The 20,906-nt window shown below is 44.1% G+C and overlaps 1 protein-coding gene across 1 annotated transcript in view; it reads left to right on the forward strand.

The window, feature by feature from the left end:
* Positions 1-1,420: 1,420 nt before the first annotated feature.
* KSR1 (kinase suppressor of ras 1) overlaps positions 1,421-20,906 on the forward strand; it is a 57,568-nt gene continuing 38,082 nt past the window's right edge. The window contains exon 1 of the mRNA XM_425413.8: positions 1,421-1,708. Coding sequence (XP_425413.4) covers positions 1,481-1,708 — 228 coding nt within the window. The 5' untranslated portion in view covers positions 1,421-1,480. The remainder of the gene's footprint in view (positions 1,709-20,906) is intronic.

Here is a 20,906-nt window from a genome sequence, read left to right on the forward strand (position 1 = left end):
GCCTCATGTCCTATATCCACAGATCCTCCCCCTGTTTTTTATTTTGCGTAAAATTATCTTCTGTATTGCCACACGTGGCTCAGATATAATTCTGGCTTTTTAAACCTGATGTCAATCTGATCCATTGAAGAGGCTATCTCCTGTCAGCAGAGCACAACTACATTGTCCTTCTGCATCTGTCACGTCAGATGAACAGTCCTCATTGTGCAGGCAGCTGGGCAGAGTCAGCTCTGTGGGGATATGTCCCACACTACTGCAACACACACAGCTCTGGGCGAGCCCAACAGATAGCACTTGCAGCCAATGCACCTGTTGTGCAGCTACCTGTGCCTGTGCCACTTTTCTAGAATTTCCACTGTGAAAGATGAGCCCACAGTGATTTCACAAGGCCATAATGAAGTTTTCTCCTATTCATGATATGAATAAACCTGTATCACACTTAAGTGCTTATAAGTTGTTTTTAATAACTCTGACCCATGTGCCAGGCCTTTACTATGCAAACATTTATGTCAAAGAACACGCATATCCAATGGATTCAGGGAACACCTGGGAAACCCTATTTTAGGAAAACACTCTATGGCCTTGGCAAGGGACTTGCTTACAGCCAGCATGTGGTTTGTATCCATGTAACAGCACAGAACCATGACAGCATCAGTGACCTCTGCAACTCCTCACCCACACTGCAGAGCCCCAGTGCCTGCAAATGCTCCATGGCCATGGCCGACCCACCTGGAATCACCCAAGGGGCTTTTGTGGGATGGTATTGAAAACATACAACACTGTATGCCATTTTTAAGTTTCATTTGGTTCTTGTGGCATTTGGCATCTGCAGACACAAGGACTTGGCCGGACCCAATCCACAGCGGGACAATGCACCCATCGGCCCCAGCCCACACATCCCACAGGGGGGACTGGGCCAGGCCCGGTGTCACCCCTCTCCCTGTCTCTCAGTGTGCCAATGGTTGGGCTCATCCGGGGTGAGGTGCAAGTCCCGACATACCTGCGGGGGCCTGAGGGACTCTAAGGTGGGCTGAAGGCAGCAAGAGGCTGAGGCGGGAACTGCTGACGCAGACACAGGGACGCTGAGGTGGGCGCTGAGGCGGGAACTGCTGACGCAGACACAGGGACGCTGAGGTGGGCGCTGAGGCGGGAACTGCTGAGGCGGCAACTACTGAAGCGAGGGGCGCTGAGGCGGGGGATGCTGAGGCGGGAACTGCTGAGGCGCTGAGGCGGAGCGACCGCCCGCGCCCCCTCGCGGAGTCGCTGCCATCTGCGTGGGGCGACCGCACCCGCGGTGCCGGCTCGGCGTGCTGCATGCTAATACGCGGTAACTGCCCGGAGAGGAGAGGCGAGGCGAGGCGAGGCGGGGCGGAGCGAGCCGCCGCCTGCCCTCTCTCCCTCCCTCCCTCCTTCCCTGCCCGCCGCTCCCCCCGCCGTCGCCGCCGCCGCCTTTCCTCCCCGACCTCCCTGATGCCGAGGAATGGATAGAGCGGCTGCCCTGCGAGCCGCCGGCATGCTGGAGAGGAAGGAACGGGGCGGCGAGGCGGCGGGGCCAGCCGTGCGGGGCTTGCCGGCTGTGCGGAGCACGCTGCAGCAGTGCGGGCTGCTCCAGGACCTCATCGACATCTCGCTGTCCAACCTGCGCGGGCTCCGCACCAAGTGCGCCGCGTCCAACGACCTCACCCAGCAGGAGATCCGCACCCTGGAGGTACGGAGCCGGGGTAGCCCCGCCGCCGGGATGCGCCGGTCCTGGGGCCGGGCCCTGCCCCCAGCGCCGGGGGCCGCGCTCCCTCACCGGTGCCCGGGCCGCTGGGGGGGGGGAGAACCCCTTCCTCTCTCCCCGCGCGCAGAGGGGTGCGGGGGGACGCGGAAGGGAAGCAGGAAGGGGGATCAGCCACCTCCCCACGCAGGCTGCGGGGCCTCGCCGTCCTGCCACGGTCCCCTCGGGCCGCTGGCATCGCGGCATCCCGCCGGCAGAGCGCGTTGGCGGTGCCCGTGGCGAGGGAAGGCGCGCCGGGGCCGGACAGGTGCGGGAACCGCGGGCAGGCCGCTATGTGCCCCCGCCCCTCCGCGCTGCTGCTGCCCGGCTGCCGGCCTGCGGCGGACTGGGCGTCTGGGGCGGCAGGTGCGGGGCGAGGCGGGGACCCGAGGTGCTTTCGGACTGCCTGGCAGAGCTGAGACGCTCCATCCCTTGTCCCAGGATGCTGGATGCGCAGATGTTTCACGTGGGTCTCTGTTGTTTGTTTCTGGTGGCTCCTGTTCTGTCCTTCCAGGCCTGTCTCTCTATCCCTGGCTCGGTTTCACTGATCTAATCCGATCCTCCTTTACATTCTGTTGATGTGTCTAACGGCAGCATTGCGGTCCAGGTTGGAGAGATGCTCTGCTGTTCAGAGAGGTTATACAAAATCCTTCATGCAGAGAACGTGTGCTTTTGTGATGCTTTCAAACACAATCTGACTGCATGCATGAGTGTTTAGAAAGGGAATTCAGAGTTGTTCCGTTTGTTTGACCTTAAATACTGAATAGTGCTTCCCTTTGCCTTTTGTGCAGGTAATGCTGCTCTGAGCAGAATACGCAGTTCCCACCTAGCCCCTGCTTGGTCAGAGGTGGAGGCCAATGCTCCTTTTCTCTAGTTCAGTACTGGAGGCTGCAGAGCTGGAGCATCAGGCTCAAAGAAGGAAAATCCTTGTAATAGTGAACCTGTAACAAATGTATGCTAGAAAATCCCTCACTTAAATGAAGCTAGAAGAAACAATAGATGGTAACGCTCGGCATAGCCTCTTAGAAATCTATTGTTCTTTTTTCTCTCTTCCTCAACTTTCTTTTCCTCAAAAAAAAAAAAAAAAAAAGAAAAGAAAAGAAAAAGGAAAAGAAAAGAAAAGCAGAAAAAAGAAAAAAGTTGGTAGTTCTTTTTCTTCCTGCCACCTCCAAATAGCCTTCAAAAGGCTATTCTTTATAACACAGTACTTCTGTAGACCTTTGGCAACCCTGCTGTCTTTTCAGCGCTCAAACAATGCAAATCACCATCAGTTTGGAAAACGATCATCAATATTTTGCTGGACCCATTTGGTGGACCCATTCTGAAAGGAAACTTTTAATCACAGAGCCTAAAGGCCTGCTATCGTCTTCAGGTTGTTCTGAAAGCAACAAGAATTGTTGCTAGTGATAGTTATTGAGTGTGTGCCTGCATTCCTTAAGCAATTATCTGCTTAAACCAGTGGGTGCCACAGTTGCTGGTGATCACAGAATTTGTTCCTCATCAGAAAGATCTCTGATGTACTCCCTAGTACGTGATTTCTCTGGGAGTTCAACCAAGTAATGAATCCCTGCCAGCCCATGAAGCTACGAGAATGGGTATGGACTCTCTGCCCTTTGCTCTCGTCAGTTGCCTGTGCCTGAAGACATGATGTCAGGCAGGGGCTGAATCTCTCACTTAGTGACTCTCCACAGTCTGAAGTGGGTTTGTCTGCTGTTGCTGAGCACAAAACTGGGCTGTAGGAGTTGAGGGTCTGTGTTTGTTTTCCTAAGTTGTGATTTCTCATCATGTACCATGGGGACTCTCAGAGGGCTGCAGGGCTGCCCCAGTAGCAGATGGCCTACACTGCTGGTTGTCACTGTGCCATGTTAATGTGTTAGAAATGCGTGCATGTGTGTTCATACACATTTGTCTATTCGATCGAGTCAGTTCAGGAAGGTGGTCCAATATTGCACAGAACCAGCATTGGCAATAGCCTGACTGCAGCGTGCGGTTACTGTGCAGCCTATGAGCAGCTCCTTGCCAGTCAGTAGCAACATAGTGAGAAGCTGTGAGTTGGGAGATCTCCAGTGCCTGCTGTGCTGTCTGCATGGCCTTGAGGAGCCACTGAATGGCTTTGTGCATCCTGCGTAGTGGCTACTGGTGGTATGGTTGCTGGGCCTGCAAGCCTCATCAGTGCTCTGGTTTGATCCTAAACGTTTCATGTTCACGTGCAGAAATGTCTTTGTGGAAAAAGATTTATGAGAACTTAGCTGCACTGGTATAACTGGTAAACTGTACAGCGAAGCCACAGGGATGTGATAAAACCATGAGATAGATACAAGGAACTAACTGGAAGCAGGAAGTACTACTTTGGGAGGGGAGGAGACTTAACTCTAGAAGTTAAGAAGTGGCTCCTGTGGCCAAATACCAGGCTGCATATGTGTCTTTTGAAGACAGTCCAATGTACTACGTCAAAAATCAGTTTTGATTTGAAACAAAAAGTGAAGATGGTAAAGAACAAAAAGCAGAAGAAGCTTCTCTAATGTAGTTGGTACATAGTTCATGTATGTTGAAAACTTTCATGTCTAGTTTTGGTGTCGGAAGTGTGAATGTGACAGGTGAAGGGATATCTCCTTGAACACAACATTCTGTATCTGTAAACAACAGATGTTCTGACCACACAGGTGTAGCAGTGAATGCTGCTGGGTGAACACGGTTGTCTTAAACCCTGTGTCGTGCAGGTCAGACAGCAGTGCATGCTCACTGCCACTTCTGGTTCCCAGGTTAGCACAGCCCTGGAGTAAAGTTCTGAAAGCAGTAGCACTATGAATTGAATTAGCAGCCTAAAGCACCGGTGAAAAACAAATCTAAATGTATGTTACTTTTTACCCAAGCTCTACTATCTTCATCCTTTTTGCACTGCTTTCCTCTGAGTCTTTGCAGCCTGTCATGTACACCACATGATTCATAATGTGTGTGTACTTCAAAGTTAAGAACGTCAACATAACTAAAGGTTAGGTTATGTGCATGTTTATGTCCCTCCCAATTTACTGAAATGCATCAAGTCCTTCCTCATTCCTCTTTGTGCGCAAGGTCTCAAACTGAAGCGCATTGTAGATAAGGATGTCAAACTGGAACCCCAGCAGGAAAAAATAAGCACTCATCAGTCTAAAGACTGCAGGCAGAGCTTACTGTACTATAGAAAGAAGAGGGGGGAAAGAAAGGACTGCGGGAATTACTTAAAACTAATGTGTTGAGTTTAGATATGTTCCATGAGCTGAGCCCATTTCACATGTATGAAGCTGTTTCTTAGAAGGGCAGGGAGTTTCCCTGTAGTGCAAAGTAGATTGTGCTGGCTTAGTTACTAGTAGAGTAGGTTCTCTGATACCACAGGGTCTTGTATTTTCTTAATTTTTATATGTTTTACTGAGTAAGTGCTTGAGCGTTTTTACCCAACGCTTTGGTGTATGGCTTTCTTTCAGTTCTGTCCTCACAGGTTTACTCATTTCTCAAGTAGACTACAAAACCAAAGTGGAAAATAATGAGCAAACAATTTCTTGCCATTGCCATGGGGTAAGCACCCAGTGTTGCCCCCGAATATCTTTGCAGAGAAACAACTGTCACAGTTTTTAACTCTGTCCTTGTGCTAATCACGTGCATCACCCTTAAACTGGTTTTGCAAAGTTAGACATATATTATTTTAGCTGGCTTTTTTTTTTGGGGGGGGGGGGGGGGGGGTGGCTGGTAAAAAATGATATCTTTCTGGATCTTTCTCTCTGACTAGGAAGTTGATAACAAGATGAATACTCCAACACTGCTAATTGCAACAGAGATGAGGCAGAACGAGGCTGAACTGAGACCTAGATTATATTCAGACTGGAGATATATTTTCTTTCTACCTCAATTCTTACATCATAAGAGCTAACTAGAGTGCTTCTGGGAAGGAAGCAAACTGGTTACGATGGGAGTGTTGGGGTGGGGCAGCAGCATGCATTGCTGAGATCTGCCTGCTTTAATGCTCTGTGGCTGACCTGTGTCTCTGATGGAGACATCCTTGGCCCAGTGTGCAGAGATCACTTTGACCTCTTTCTCAAGAATGTCTTTTCTTCAGCATCTCCAGAAAGCGTAATGCCAGACTAGAAAGCCTGAATAGAGCTGTGCTGTGTCAGAAACAAGTCTATGACTCCTCAAATCAGTCCTTCAAATTGGCTGAATGATACCTGTAGATTAAATATGTTTGAACTTGCTTTATCATTACCTTCATTCACTTGGTAATTTGACTGGAAAAGGCTTATCTCTTAACAACCAATCTCTAAGCAGAAACAAATGCACTGAAAATGAGGGGAGGAATGGAAGGTGAGGGACTGTAATCGTCCAAACTTGCAGACTGGAAGTTGGTTATGTGGTATGCATTAGAAAAGAAAGATTGTGTGTTTCTAAATTTTAAGTAGTGGGAGCAGTGAATTTTTCAGGCCAAACTGCAACCTGTAGCCACATGTTTATAAACCTTGCTCAGCTGAAAAGACTTCCTTTTCCAACAGGTCTTATGTAAGAGACATTCTTCCCTTACTTCATCTTACTTTTTGCATATATGCAACGCATTTGTTTTTTCTCAGAGGTGAGCAGAAAGTTTTCTTTTTTTCCTATGTTTGTGCATCTATTTGTATAAGATAGGTTTCAACAGAGAATCTCTTTGACTTGGAAGAACGAACCACGTGTTACTCCAAAGTCTGTAGACATCTGTTCTTTCTAACAGCATGTCTCTGCATACGATCAGAAACTGTACATTGTAATAGAAGTTAGCTTATCTCCCACCTTTTATATAAATGTTTACATAAAAAGTCATCAGTCACGTTTTAACATACCTGGGATAAGCTCTGATGTGTAGGTTGCCATCACAGTGAAAATGCAAAATGGCCTTCTCTTCACTTTTTAAGCTTTGTGTGTACTTATCTCCTTGACTGGATTCTATGAAGCTCTAAATGGGAAGCGAGAAGGGAAGTATCAGAGTAAGTCTTTATAGTGCTTTTGTCTCTCCAAAATTGTGTGGCTGCTGGATTGTGTTACAGCAGAATTATTTTTGCTCATTTTTTGTGCAGAGCCAACTTAGAGGTCCTTACAGCAACTGAACTCTAGTGAAGAAATTCACCGGTGCCTGGAGTTAAGACCTCTGTATGTACGTGCCTGCATACACTAACAGGAACCCACAGGCTGTCGTGCTTGACAAGCCTCACTCTCCACATACAAATTCTGATGTGTATTACATGTTCAGAATTGATGCAATCAGGCAAGTAGCCCAGCCTGAACTCCAGTTATATCTAGCTAAACCTGTGGCTGTAACCAGTTTTGCATAGATAGCACCTGAACAGAGCTTGAACTGCTACTCAAGTTCAGACGGCAGCTAATAACTGCATTTTGCACAACAAAAACCCCAGTGTGTGTTACGGCTGCATATGGGTGACAGATTTACAGATATGAGTCAGCATGGTGGTACATAAACTGATCACCTGTTGTTCATAAATAGGAACAATTAACAAAAGTCTTGCAACACGCAGAATTATTTAGGGAATAGCTACACTTAAAAATATATTGACACCATAGACCATGTAACCTTTCAGATGCTGGTGGGATAAAACTCACTTTCTTTAAGGGTAAGCTTTCCCATCCTTATTTTCAGCCAATAGGGGAGCTTTCTCTTTCCAAAAGATAAATTATAATGAAATCATTCTTGGCTATCTGTCACTGTTTTGGGGATTGGAGAATGTATTGGCTAGATTACTGCTGTGGTGAAAGGCACAGCACAGAGTGATGTATAGATGACACCACCCAGAGATACTGACTCAGACATCTCTTAGAGACTTTCCTCCTAGCTCATTTCTCATTCCCATGGAGTAATCCCACATGACTAACAGCCACAGCAAAGCAACGTTAGTTAGTTGCCACAGCTGGTAAGCGGGGAAACAGGATCTCTGAGTCTGGAAGCACACCTGTTCCAAAAGAGATGAACAGCCCTTTCATGATGCAACTCCTGAGCAGGGCTGCTATGCCATCTACAGATAATCCCAGGGGGTTGTCCTAGCCCAGCAGTACTCTCACGAGAGACACGGGAAACACTTGTTTCCTACAAACTGAAGCCATGATGATAGGTAAAAGCAATAGCTTTTCATTAGAAATGCCCACTCCTACATATGGACTGAGAATTTTGTAGTTTGACTTACTAATGCTTTTGATCAGTCAGAAGTGATTTGGGGAAGGGGTTGTAGCAAGAGTATAGTGTAGAATATGTAGTTAGATGTCTGACTCAAATATACTTTCAATGAATGAGAGGAAAAAAGAAACAGCTTCCTGCCTTCTCAGCAGTGTTTTTCCTAAAACGAGAAAACAAGGAGTTTCATGTCCTTCTTCTTCTTATGCTTGGGGAAGTTGTTGAACTTATAGTGTTGAAGGCTGGGAGCTGGACCCAGATGCAGACCCATGGCGTTCTCTGTCCAGTTGCAGCAAGTGTCTAAGAATAAAACTGGTGAATGCTGCTCATTGCTTTGAAACGTTTTGTGAGCAGAGGTCAGGTGTCTGTCATTCCTCTTCTGTGTAGAGAAGAAGTCTAATTTGCATTGTGGACACTTAATCAGTAGAATAAGGAATCATGCCTTGATAAGGGGCTAGAGAGCGCCTGTGATCTGATGATTATTCTGTGATTCTTAGTTATCTTGAGTGGAATAGCTCTAGTAGCAGAAACTGTGAGATCTACTTTAGAGCAGTAATTAGCATGGCACTGAGGAATCTTGCTGGGATGCAACAGATTCAGGCTCTCAGTTGGGTTATGTGACATTGCCAGAACTTATTGAGCACAGCTTTCAGAATGCAGCCAGGAGGTGGACGGGGCAGTTTGCTGGTCTGTGGGTCTGAATCCCTGAAAATGCTTGGAAGCCTTTTTCAAGGAAGTTTTAAAGGTTGGGCAAGCGGTTTCCTGCCCAGATCTACTCTTGTTATTTGCTTCTAAAACATGGGTTTGTTGATTTATTAAAGAACTTTCACTTCTGTTTGAAGCAACCTAAATTTAGAAAGGAAGTCTTGAGCTTCTCATTGCTGCTGTGTGTGTAGGCTATTGTAGAGTCTTCCAGTGTGAGGCTGTATTTTTAGCTATTAGTTATGCTGACTAAACTAGAACAAATAAATAATGAGTATTTATTTCCAGATTGAGAACTTCAATCAGGTGTAATGACTGCAAGTTATTAGGTAGGGGATGTAAATGGATTGCTCAGTAAGTAATTACTGAAAGATGTGTAAGATGTCTGACAGTATCCCCTATGCTGCCCTATAGTGCTCAATAATTTATCCATTCTTAAAGCATTGAGAATTTTCTATCAATAGTTTTCATCTTCCAGAGCAGTGTTTTTTTTTTCTTTTTCCCTTGTTAGTAAGCTAGAGGGTTCAACTCTGCTTTAGGCAATAGTTGCAGCTCCACCAAAATAAGCAGAAGTTAGTAAGTTTTTGTTGCTTAGAGCTTCAAGGAAAAGAGAAACTGTTTTTGACTGAACTTTCCACAGAAGACTTCTGAATTTCAGATGTCTCCCTTTTGAAACTTCTTCATCAGCTAAGCAAAACATTTCAGTTTATGGGCCCTTTGTCTTACTGATCAAAACTGAAACTTTCCACAAAGTAAAACACTTCATACAAAGACCTGTAACTCTCCCACAGTTTCAGCGGTGATAGTTCTGAGTGCCTCAGGCCAGCACCAGTTAGTAGCATTAGACTCTCTTAGTGCAGGTGCAGGTCAGGTGCAGTATTTATTTTCCCAATTTTAGTGAATTCTGGAAGCTATATTCTTGTCTGTTTTCCCTTGTCTTAAGGAAACAGCTGACGCTGAAATAAACCAAGGTGAGTACAAACACCAAAGTCTTAGCATTTCCTTACACAACAAAGCTGGAAGAAACCCCAAAGTGGATGTCAAAGGGCTTGCCAACCCTGTTTGTATTAAGTAAGGATATTATGTGTGTTAAAACTGGCTGAGTGCTGCAGGCCTGACTTAGCCACTGTTGTATCGCTGGCATTTTGTATGGGTATAATGAGGCAGAGCTTCTGTGGGCTGCCTGCCATTGCAGTCTGAATTCCTGGGCCACCTGCAGTCATGGATGATGACCTGGAGGGAGTCTACAGAGCTAAGGCTTGGAGGGAGAAAGGAGAGCCACTGTGAGCACAAGTTGCTGCACTGGAATACTAGCTGTGCTTCTGCTGAAGCTGCATTAGTAGGAAATACTATCCAGCTTCGTGGGAAGATTTTTTGGTAATGATGTTTAATGCATGTCTGTAGCGGTAGTTACCTGTTTGCATCTAACCAAACAGGCCTTATCTGGTACCAGCACAGTCTGCAAATTAAGGCACAGCTAACTTGGCTTAATATTTCTGCTAGGTTGGTTGTAGTATTTAGGTTTTCATTCTTATGGAAACTTAATCTACAGCATCATCCTGCTGCCAAGACAAGCAACAGTTCCACTGATGTGTTCTTTCCTCTTTTTTTTTTTTCTACTGTGTTATTCAGATTGCCCTCTTTGCCAATAATGACTAGTTTGTGGTCTGAAGCTAAGACCTTTGAAGTTAATGGTTTCCTCACAATGTAAGTTTCAAATTTAAAGTAGTAGCATCTATTCCTTCATTCCTTTGCCAAGAGCAAAGCAAGTTCCCAGTCTGCCCATAACATTCTACTAGCAGGTCTCCATGGTATTCTTACAAACACACTGAGAAGGGTGAGTTGAGGGAGACTTAACATCTAGCTTCAAGGCATTCAGTTTTTTGTGACTGGGAAGAAAATGCAGATCTGGCAACTACAGGGTGCATTTGTTTCCTAAAGCAGTGTACAGAAATTACTGTGATTGTTGATGAGACAGATGACTTTGTGATCCAGTGTAGCAACTAAGAGCTATTTGGAACAGGGTGAGAAGACTTCAGGATAAGAAGCAGGGACCAGTGCTGGTGGCACAGGTGTCTTTGTGATGGCAATTCCAGTCCTGCAGGAATTGTGCAGTAAGAGCTCTGAAACACACTCACCAGCCACTGCTACAGCTGCTCTTGCACAAATAGTTCAGGGTTAGCACACTGCTGATGTAAAGATCTCTGGGGGGAGAAGAAAATGCTTGCTACCTGTCCAGGTTTGTAGGCCCGTTTTTTGCAGCCCCTCACTTCACTTACTTTAACAACTGCATAAGGCATGACAAGAATGCTGGCTTGCTCTGTGAGTGGGGGCAAAGGCAGACAGACCCTATTCAGATAGACTGGAAGTGTCCATGATGTGATATGTGTTTCCAGATGCTTCACCTTCTGCTTTGTCACCTGGCTGCAGCACTGCAGACCTCAGAAACCCCACAGGAGATCCTGACTCAGCAGTTCTGCACAGTTCTGTCTTGCTGGAGCCTGCAGCTGCAAAACCAAGGTGCAGGGGGAGGGGGAAGCACACGATGAAATGCATAGTCTGATCCCTGCCTCTCTATTCATCACAGATCCTGTGCATAATAAATAGGCTGGATCAGCCTTTTTTTGTCATCCTGTCATCATGAGGAGAGGAGCCTGGTGTGAGGTCTCCAACATACGAGGCATGGCCCCTTTATACTGCAGAGAATAATCTCCACATTCAAACTGTATTTTTCAGGGTGAGTTAGCAGCACAGTGCTTCCTGTCAAAGCGCCTGTGCTGTGGGAACAGTATCAGCAAGCACTGCAAGTCTCTGCATTGCTAGAATTCTTTGGAGTTCTTCTAAATGCTGAGCCTGACCTCCAGCTGCTTAGTGAAGTTCACTGTGGCTCCAAGATTTATCTGGCCTCAAATTTTGAGGCAGAGGACCTGGGGAAAATTGGAGAGCCATTCTGATGGATGAGGGATTTTGAAATTTACCAGTGAGAATGGCTCATTTATTTGGAGAAAAAAAGATGCTGAGATTTTTCGCTTGAAGTCCTGATACCAGGACAGTCCTGTTTTTCTGAAGTTATGAAACAGTGGGGAGACCTCACAGCTTAAAATCTGAGGCCAAGTGAGACGTGGGTAGAAAGAGGCAGGTTGGTCAGTGACCAGTCGGTGGTTTTGCGGTTGGTTGTTTTTTTTTTTTTTTTCTTTTTTTCTTTTTAATCTTCATTGCTGGGGTTTGGGGAAGGTAGTTGGCAATACAGCCTCAAACCTGTTTCCAGGTGCTGACAAATGGGCTATATACATGTATTTGCAGCTGAGAGCTGGCATGAACCTGTATGACCAAGATATTATTTATTTTGGTTATTTTATCCTATAGAACAAGCAACAGTTATTCTGGGTGCATGCATTGATAACTTTTTAAAAAGTATTCAATCCTCTATTGGAGCAGTTTTCACTCAGCTTTCTGCACTCAGCCCAATTCCCATGTTTACCATAACTTTGTTTTGCTACTCAAAAAAAAAAAAACATCTCAGATCTCCTGTGCCCAGAGCCTGAGACCCAGCTTGGCAGCCTATATCAATCTACCTCAGCCAGAAATAAGTATGACTTGTAGACCAGGGCTCTCTTTTGAAACTCCATAGTGTGCCTACTGCTGCTTGACTTGTCCAAGTTTGACCTATTTGTAGAATAGGATATATCCAATCTGCTGCTCATCACTAAAAGATGCAGTGAATGGTTTCTAACCTGGTTGCCTAAGATATTAGGTACATACTAGACAGACACCCAAATGCCACTTGTGAGGACAGCCAGTACACTTGCTGTCGCTTCAGATGCCCAAAGGCAGAAAGAAGAAATTACTTCCATAACAGCCAACATGAGGCAAGTAGAGATCATCACAACTCAATTCAGATAAAGATACCTTTTTTCTAAATTGTTTTCTCATGTTCTGATGAGCTTCCACTTGCCATCTGCCCTTTACACAGTTGCCATATCATTGTCTGTTCTTTCAGAGACAATTCAATTAGATCTTTCAGTAGGTTTTAATCAAGTGTTATGGGGTTGCTGGTAAATTATTTACAGCCGTATCACTTGGTGAAACACTTGGTCTGCTAAAGCTATCACGTAAGTGACATACCTGTAGCAAAGAGCACAGCTGGCTTTAAATTAGGACCCCACTTGTGTTCCTTGGGCTTATTTGTTGGCATTAAATGAATACCAGGTTATGTGAGCCCATGTTTCATATACAGTAGTAGATACTGAATATGGCTGTGCTGAAAACAATGGAGTTGAAGCACTTTAAAACAAGAGTTAAGAGCTGAATTTAGCTCTACTCTCTGCTGACTCAGTTCTTTTATAAGTGCCTTTCAAGGCTGAATACCTTAAACAGTGTGGCCTTGACCCTCACTTGAAGATCCTGCTATTTCAACAGCAGTGCTGTCTGTACTGTCTTCAGACTTGGTCTGACGTAAAGTATTTTTTTGATGAGCAAAGTAATAGGAAACAGCACTCAAATAGGAAAGCAAACTGAGAAAGTGTGGTATTTGTAGAAGACAGAAGATTTATTTCTCTGCCTTATTGATGGAAGCCAGTACTAGGAATTGTTAAAGTTGAGTACAAGCTCATGGATGTCAAGTCCTATCCAAGTGGACAAATGGACAAATTGAACAAATGGAAGTTGGATTATCAGGTGGACTTGTTAACTTAAAGCTCAAAAAATAAATGTTGTTCTGTTATTAACTACTTGGATAACAGTGTTACATGCATTGCTCTGACTCATGGTACCAAATTTCCTAGCTCATTTGAATGGCTTCTGGATAGTCTGTGACATCAGTAGATCAACATGTACTAAGCTCCACTTTACTGTAATCCTGCACAAATGTATCAATTCTCTGTTGTGATCAGGGACTGTTTCAGACTGTTTCTAGATCAGCTCTGTGAGAAAGCCCCAGCAAGGGAGGATACCAGCCTGCCTACACACAAGTATAGATTGCAGTTGAACAACCAAGTGCAAAATTTGATATAGTTATCTTGCATAATATTTGAAACTAGGCTTAAAACAGAATGTAAGCATTGTTGCAGTCCTCTTTCCAGCTCTTCTGCCATTGCTGGTTTCCAACCTAGGAAAACCTTTAATCATCTGTACTGAAAGTGTGCTGTGCTCAGAAGGCCGATACTTTGAGATCAAAAGTTGCAGCTTCTCCAGATCCACTACACAAGGACAAAGAACAGTTACCAAGATTGCAAGACCACATGACAAGGACTTTTAATTTACTCCTTCAGTCTCTAGAATGGCCAAATCCAACATAGTCTAAGCTAAAAGGAACTACAGGCAGTCCACCTATTAATGAGAGCATTTCTACTCCACAGTTTTTCTAACCTCTTCCAACAAGTAGGTATGGCAGACTTTCAGAGAAAGTGCTTGGTAGTTCTGGTGTTCCTTAGTATTTGGGAGGCAGGATGAAGGTGGAAATAGGAGAAGAAGGAACTTCACTTCACTTGCACTGTACACATTGCACTGTAATTCTCATGTGGGAATGACTATCACAGGTGGCATGGTTATGAGACAAATGCAGCCTTAGCACTGCTCATCTAGGTCTGGTATATGAAACAAACTTGTGACAGACTATCTGCTAGTCTCAATGTTCAAACTCAAGTGAAACTGTATGGGACTTTGTTTTATAGCCTGGTCCTTCCTTTCAGCTGCTGTGTAACCCTAAAGCTTTTTCCTCTCTCTTCCCAGTGCTGTGTTTGTTGGTTCCATATATATCATCAATGATCTGAGGCTTTGTGCAGCTGCTAGGAGTATTTGCCTTTGCAGCAGAAAGGAGGCTGCTCCATGTTACTGAAAGTGCAGCAGTTTCTCCTTTCCCCACCCCCAGAGTTGACTATTATTTATGCAACACGATCTAACCCAGATCGGCTGGGAGCCGATGGTCCAGAGTTCATTTCCAGTTATTATTCTAGTATGGAGTCAGTCTGGTTAGAGGCACTTGTTTCCAGCACAAAACATATACCCTTTGAGAGCATAAACAAACTCTAGCTCACTTTTGCTTAGCTTCATATAAAAGTGTTTCAGCTAAAAGGAAAAGCAAGCTAGAGTTGAAGCACTGTGAGGAACTAGTTCAGCAGTCATCTGTAGTAAGCTTAGTAGGGCCCCCTCCAGTAGAAAGGAGATAGAAGGACCACTAAGCTCTAAAATAGCAGTGGGAGTTTGCCTTTTTAGTCCCTAGAGATATATTGTACAGTTCTTACCTTTGCCTCAGTTATGTGTTCAAACTCCTGAATTAGGGCATATGTGAATAAAACATATGCAGAATTCTTTGCCAGGCTGGGGGACAGAACTCAAAGGCCCAGGCATATCTGGCTGTTTCTGACTTTAATGGCAGAGCAATTACATCTGCTGTCACAACCCTGTTCTGGTATGTGGGTGTAGCTACTCTGGAGTTCAGTCATCCTAGCTACCACTAATCCAGCTAGTCATCTTAACCAACTTTTTGTTTTCTTTTTTCAATCTGAGATACTACCAGAAATCCTTAATAGACAGGGTTCTGGCTTTGAAGGCTGGCATGTATAGAAGCTGGTCTCCTAGACTGGAGATAAGAGGCTGAACTTAGATATTCACAAAGTATTCACTTCTAGCATTGAATACCGACTTGGCCCTCTGTACAGCCTTGACAACAGTAAGCCAATTGTAACCATAACCAGCACAGAAACACTGAAGTAGTAAGGAAGCTGGGGTACTTAGACAAAAAAGCCTCCTTCAGCTCTAGTCATCTGCATGCTAATACAGGAGTTTTAGATTTGAGACTGAAAAGACTTTGTATAGCTCTGAATCTGTACTTGCAGGTGAGGCTACCTTACGATAATTCACACTCATTCCTTTGTTACAGATGGTAATCTGTATGCAGCTCTGGAAAGCAAGGGGTCAGGCAGCTGATGGAAACCAGTGTCATGAGCGGCTGTTAAATTCAAAGGCAAAGTTTAGTAGGGCAGCACGGAGTGGGGAAGGGCTGCCCCTCAGCTGGACAAACAGGTCACACAGGTTCCAGACACCCTGTCTCAATGAAAGCAGAGCACCAAAGCTTCAAGATGCTCTCATGTAGGAGCAGCACCAATACTTGGTAAGATCAAAGGTTAGCAGTTGAGGCTTCATCAAGTACTACAGTGTTTAAATGTTCTTTAGCAAGAATCCGTCATTATAGTTATTAACGTTAATTAAGTTTATCTTACAAAGCACTGTCCCAGCGACATCAGATGCACAGTTCCTAACCCATGATAAACAGCTTTGCTTTTGGTCCTTGATATAGTCTTTCCTTGCTTTAGGAAACCACCAACTTGGATATCGGGTTCCAACCATTTCTACCCTATTTAGGGAACAGAGGTCACATCCTACTTTGTCTCTGTAGAGGGAACTCCTGCTCTTCCTGTTACCTCACTCCTGCTCATTTTCCTGCAGAATAGCAGGGAGACCAGGAAGCAGAGCAACCCAGTCCAGTAGAAAACCTCATACAACAGTCACAGAAACCCAGTAACTGAAGAACAGTCTTACAGCACAGTCAAACGGTAAAGTTTTTGCATGTAGCTCACCTCAGAAATTTTAAAAGAATCAGGAAAAAGGCAATAAATAAAGTCTTAATGCAACACCATTCTTCTGTTTCATAGCATTTCCCCACATCTCATATTAAACCCAAACTTCTTCACGTAGTCCTTCATTCTCATTATAACACAGACTCCTTCAGAGGGATGGTCTGGGGCTGTTAGAGAGGAGTTTCTATTTGTAATCTACTGTAGGAAGGTGTCTCCTATGTTTTTGGGTGATTGGCTATCCAGAATGCTGTTCTCCCTTGTTTGAAAATGCCTAGAAGTAAATTTCTTAAACTGCATTAAATCTCACAAATCTTAAGCCTATTGCGGACAGCTGAGTTAGGTGAATATACTAGGAGTGTAAATGAATACTTCTTCACTAGGAAATCAGGAGTGTTTTGGGGAGAGGTCATTCTTGAACTGAGGATACCTCAGGCATAACTGGAATTCCTGTGTTCAGTGCGCTGTAGGACAATTATGAGATGCACTTGGCATGTTGCATGAGGGTTGTTTTGGGGATAATTGCTTGAAGGGAGGTCTGCCTTAGGCTTCCTGGGCTAAGAGCTTAGTGTCCCTTTATGTTGTCTGTCCACTTATAAGAGAAAAGAGGTTAGTCAGCAAGCATGATGTTGCTGGTTCTGAGATGGCAGACAGGGTAACTTGAGGACATGTGGTATGCAGAAAAAGAGGGAACTGGAAGGATAAGCTATATAGGTTTATGTGTTTGCCTACTGAGAAAGAAAGAAAGCTGACTGGGCAAACAAGCTCAGTGTGATTCCCACTTACTAATGGCATATCCAGCCTTAGAGGAAAGAAAAAGAAAATTCATACAGTCCATTTTAGTTTTGAATTGTTTCAGAAACCTTTGGCAGAGCTGAGCTGTACGTGATCAGCTTTCTACTTGGTGGCTTATATTTCTACAAAAGATTTTTCATTCCTGTATTTCCTGCTTTGGCTGTGCCCTAGTGTGTTAGATGTAGTGCTTAGGAAGCATCCTGTAAAACTGATGAGCAAACTGAAAATCTCTTATCTCTAATGCATGGCAGATCACTACTGCCATTTTTCTTAAATTCTGAAATAAGGAGATGTTGCATAGGTCCAAAATATTTTGAGCAGAGGTGGGGGTTTGGTGTACTTTGGGTTTTTTTGACAGTCCCAAACTGCAATTTCGTAGTTGGGTTGCTGTTTTAAAAGATACTTTCAGAGAACATGGCAAGTTGCCACATTCCAGTTAAGCAACTTCCTATAGCTGACATTTAAAAAAAAAAACACGTTGTTTTCTCAGACATCTCCCTCCTCCATTTTCACTGGAAGATGAAAAAAAAAAAAAAAAAAAACCCAAAAACAACAAAACCCAATCCACAACACAGAAGCCCCAACCCCTGTATTAACACTTAGACATTTGAGGAGAATGTTCTTTGGGAAACTATGGAAGGCCAGTGTCTGTCAGCAGTGTGCTTTTGTATTTGAATTCATTGCATAACGTAAACATCTCTTAACTGATAATATGAAGTGGTATGAGATGGTAGGGAATGCTTCATAAAATATATGTTGTAAATTAAAAATAATTTATTTTTACACATATTTTTTTATTTCTGAATGGGTTGCATATTTAGAAACAGGTTATGCTGCTAAGCCTGAAGTGTTTTAGTCATTCTGGAGAGAAGTGCTAGCATAGAAGACTGCATGGTGGGCAGCCAAACTGATTGTGTTGAGTTCCCCAATGCTGTTGTTTCTAAGCCAGACAACAGCATTGTTTGGGTACCAGACAACACAAGCAGGACCTAATCCAGCATTCTGTGAAATCTGTGAAAATTCCAGTATTGTCTGAATCAATGACATGCTGAATCGCAGCTGAAAAGCTAGTAACAGTCTGCTGCTTGTTATTTGCACTCCTGGATCCCTCAAACATTTGTAGGCCTTCACTAAGTTTCTGGCCTTGTTACTCTGGAGGAGCACTGTAAAAATTACCACCAACAGTGTTTTGTACTACACATAGCAGAAGGTATAGTAGAGTACCAGTGCCATTTAGTGTCTTTCGTTGCAGAGGTGTGGTGCTTTGGTTTTCAAAAGCATCTTGGAAAGGTTAGTATTTTTCATAATGCTTAAAATATTTGTATTCCTTTTGGAAAGATCAAGATGAAATACTGTAAATGAAAGGAGCCTGAAAAAAACACAAATGATCCTGTGTAACAATGAAGTGTTGATTTGCTGCTGTGAACAATCTCGGAACTCAAGGAATTAATTTGTATCCAGCACCCTGAATTGTCAGTTCACAGACAGAAAAATACAACATAGAATCCCTTTGTCTTTGCCACCGCTCCTTAGGAATGGACATTTCCATTACGGAATAGCGTGGAGACTTGTAATAATGCCTTTTTATTTTCTCATAGGTAGGCATGTTTTTCTCTCTTTTTATTGCTGTCACTCAGCAGGGTCCTTCCTCCAATGCATCATCTGAGCAAGAGATTGAGCAAAAACCTGGGGCTGCTGAACTTATTCTTCAGTGGATAATCAGAGGAGATATTTCAAGACAAAAGAAATGTAATTAAGCACGTGTAATGCAAAGGGGGTGACAAGGGAATACTATGAAGAATGTTTCCTAAGAATAATGTAGAGCACGAAAAGTCAGATACAGAAATTATAAACACTTTTACAAGAAAGGACTAATGATATGAAGTCTAATTCTCTTTGACAAAAGTTCTCTTAGTGCAACTCTGAACTTCAACCAGTACAGCAGTACTAAGTTAGATTTTTTTAGTATTGGTGTAATTATGCTAGTATAACTGGTCTTTTGGATGTAGTTGTATCAATTAAGAGTTTATATATATAAAGCTCATCATATACAAATATATAAGACTGTATAACATGTTTCTTGCTCAGGAGGCAAAAGGTACAGTGTGTATAGCAAATGTGGCCAGGAAACAAACTGGTGGTTGGGTGGGCAGCTGGCAATCCATCTGACAAGGTGAAGTCAAATGTGAAAAAATTCTTTGGGATTAGGGACAGCACTGTGTGTAATAAGTGCACTGCTAAAAGTGAGCAGCTCCTCAGAGACCTCCCAGGCTTTCAGGGAGCATTCAGGCTAGCCATGCAAGGTGCCATCCCTTGGTCCCTTGCAGTCTCTGATGAGAGCAGAGGGTGCTTGGTACTTTGCAGGATGGGGCTTGCAATGAGGAGGAAATGGAAGTGCAAGAATATGGTGGGAACCTAGAATTAGTCATTCCCTTCCTGACCTTTCCGAAGGAAGTACCTGGCTTTAAAATCTTGTGCTGTAAATTCTACTTCTTTATTTGTGCTAGGAGCTTACACCTCCCTCACAATAGAATCAAGTACACTTGAGAGTTATTTTACATGTATACAAGCTCTAAACTTGCTGTTTAGACTTGCTGTTGTGGTGGCTCACTTAGGAGCATGCAAGAAATAAGGAGAGCAAGGATCTAAAGCTAGGTTCCAACTGCTTATTCAAGGCTGGTCTTTTGTTGAGGCAGGGAGATGGAAGTCTTTGATTTGCTGATAGACTCTCCAGAGTCTATCAAAGCTGTTACGACAAGGGTCAGTGTCTCAGCTGTGGCACTGCCTTTTGAGGTGTAAAAGTCCTGGAAGGGAATGCAGGAGAACTTTTCTACTGTCTTGCCAAAGGCATCATTAGCTCTGCCTAGTCTATTTTTTGACAGGCATTTGTAATCTTATTGCTAAAGACCTTGGCTAAGGGCCAAAACTGTGTTGAACTAGGCTTTGCCTAGCCTTAGCTGTTGAGGACAAAACCGATAGTGATATTCTTCCAGGTTTTCACTCAGTTTGTTGGAGCTGGTTGAGATTTGGCTGCAAGTGAACAGAGACTGGATCAGGGAATCAGATTTGATTGAGAACAGGGGATATTCTGTGTTTGGACAGAAGTTTTCTACATGGCAGGTAAAACCATAAGCCTGCTAAGTGGCAGCTGCACCAAGTCCATGAGTGGATGGGAAACCTTAACAGGTCTTCAGGCTGCTTGGCAATGATGATATCCTTTTGCAAGGAGAAGGATTATTCTTCCTGTGCTCCATACGGAAATACAGTTAAGCTTAGTAAACCATGGCTGAGCTAAAGTTGCTAGGTGGATGCTGAAAAGAAGTCTGAGCTGAGGGAAGGTTGAGCTGCAGATCTGATGTGGCAGCAGCAGGGTTGTGCATAGCAAACAGTAAATGCAATTCTTAGTCTTGCAGAGCTCTCTCAGTCATTCTGCTGCAGTTGCATGACTTTGGGTTACAGAGAAAGGGGGAGAGCTTTCATTGTTAGTGTGCACTGGGTGTGAAAACTTTAAGCAGAGGACTGTGCCCGCAGCTGCATTAGGCTTGTATGAAATCTCCAAAGAGAATTTTTCTATCAGGTACAGGGAACTGCTTGATTGTGCAGTGTCATCTTCCCACTCTCACCCTTAGCTAGGAGGCCTCAGTGGGGGGTGTTTACAGCTCTTGGTTGTTGGGATTGTGAAAAAGAAAGGAGGGGAGAGGGAAGAGGTGGGATGTGGCCTCCAAGTGACCCAGAAATTATGCTGTCTGCATCGTCTAACAAAGCAGAAATAACATACTGCAGTGTTTGGGCAGTGGCTATTGTGTCAGCCTTAGGCGTGACTGAAGGTTCAAAGGAAAATGCAGTCATCTGATGTTCCAATTCTCCCCATACCTCTACCTCTCTGTGTTTT

Source organism: Gallus gallus, chromosome 19 (assembly GCF_016699485.2).
Source record: "Gallus gallus isolate bGalGal1 chromosome 19, bGalGal1.mat.broiler.GRCg7b, whole genome shotgun sequence".
In the NCBI taxonomy this organism is placed as follows: domain Eukaryota; kingdom Metazoa; phylum Chordata; class Aves; order Galliformes; family Phasianidae; genus Gallus; species Gallus gallus.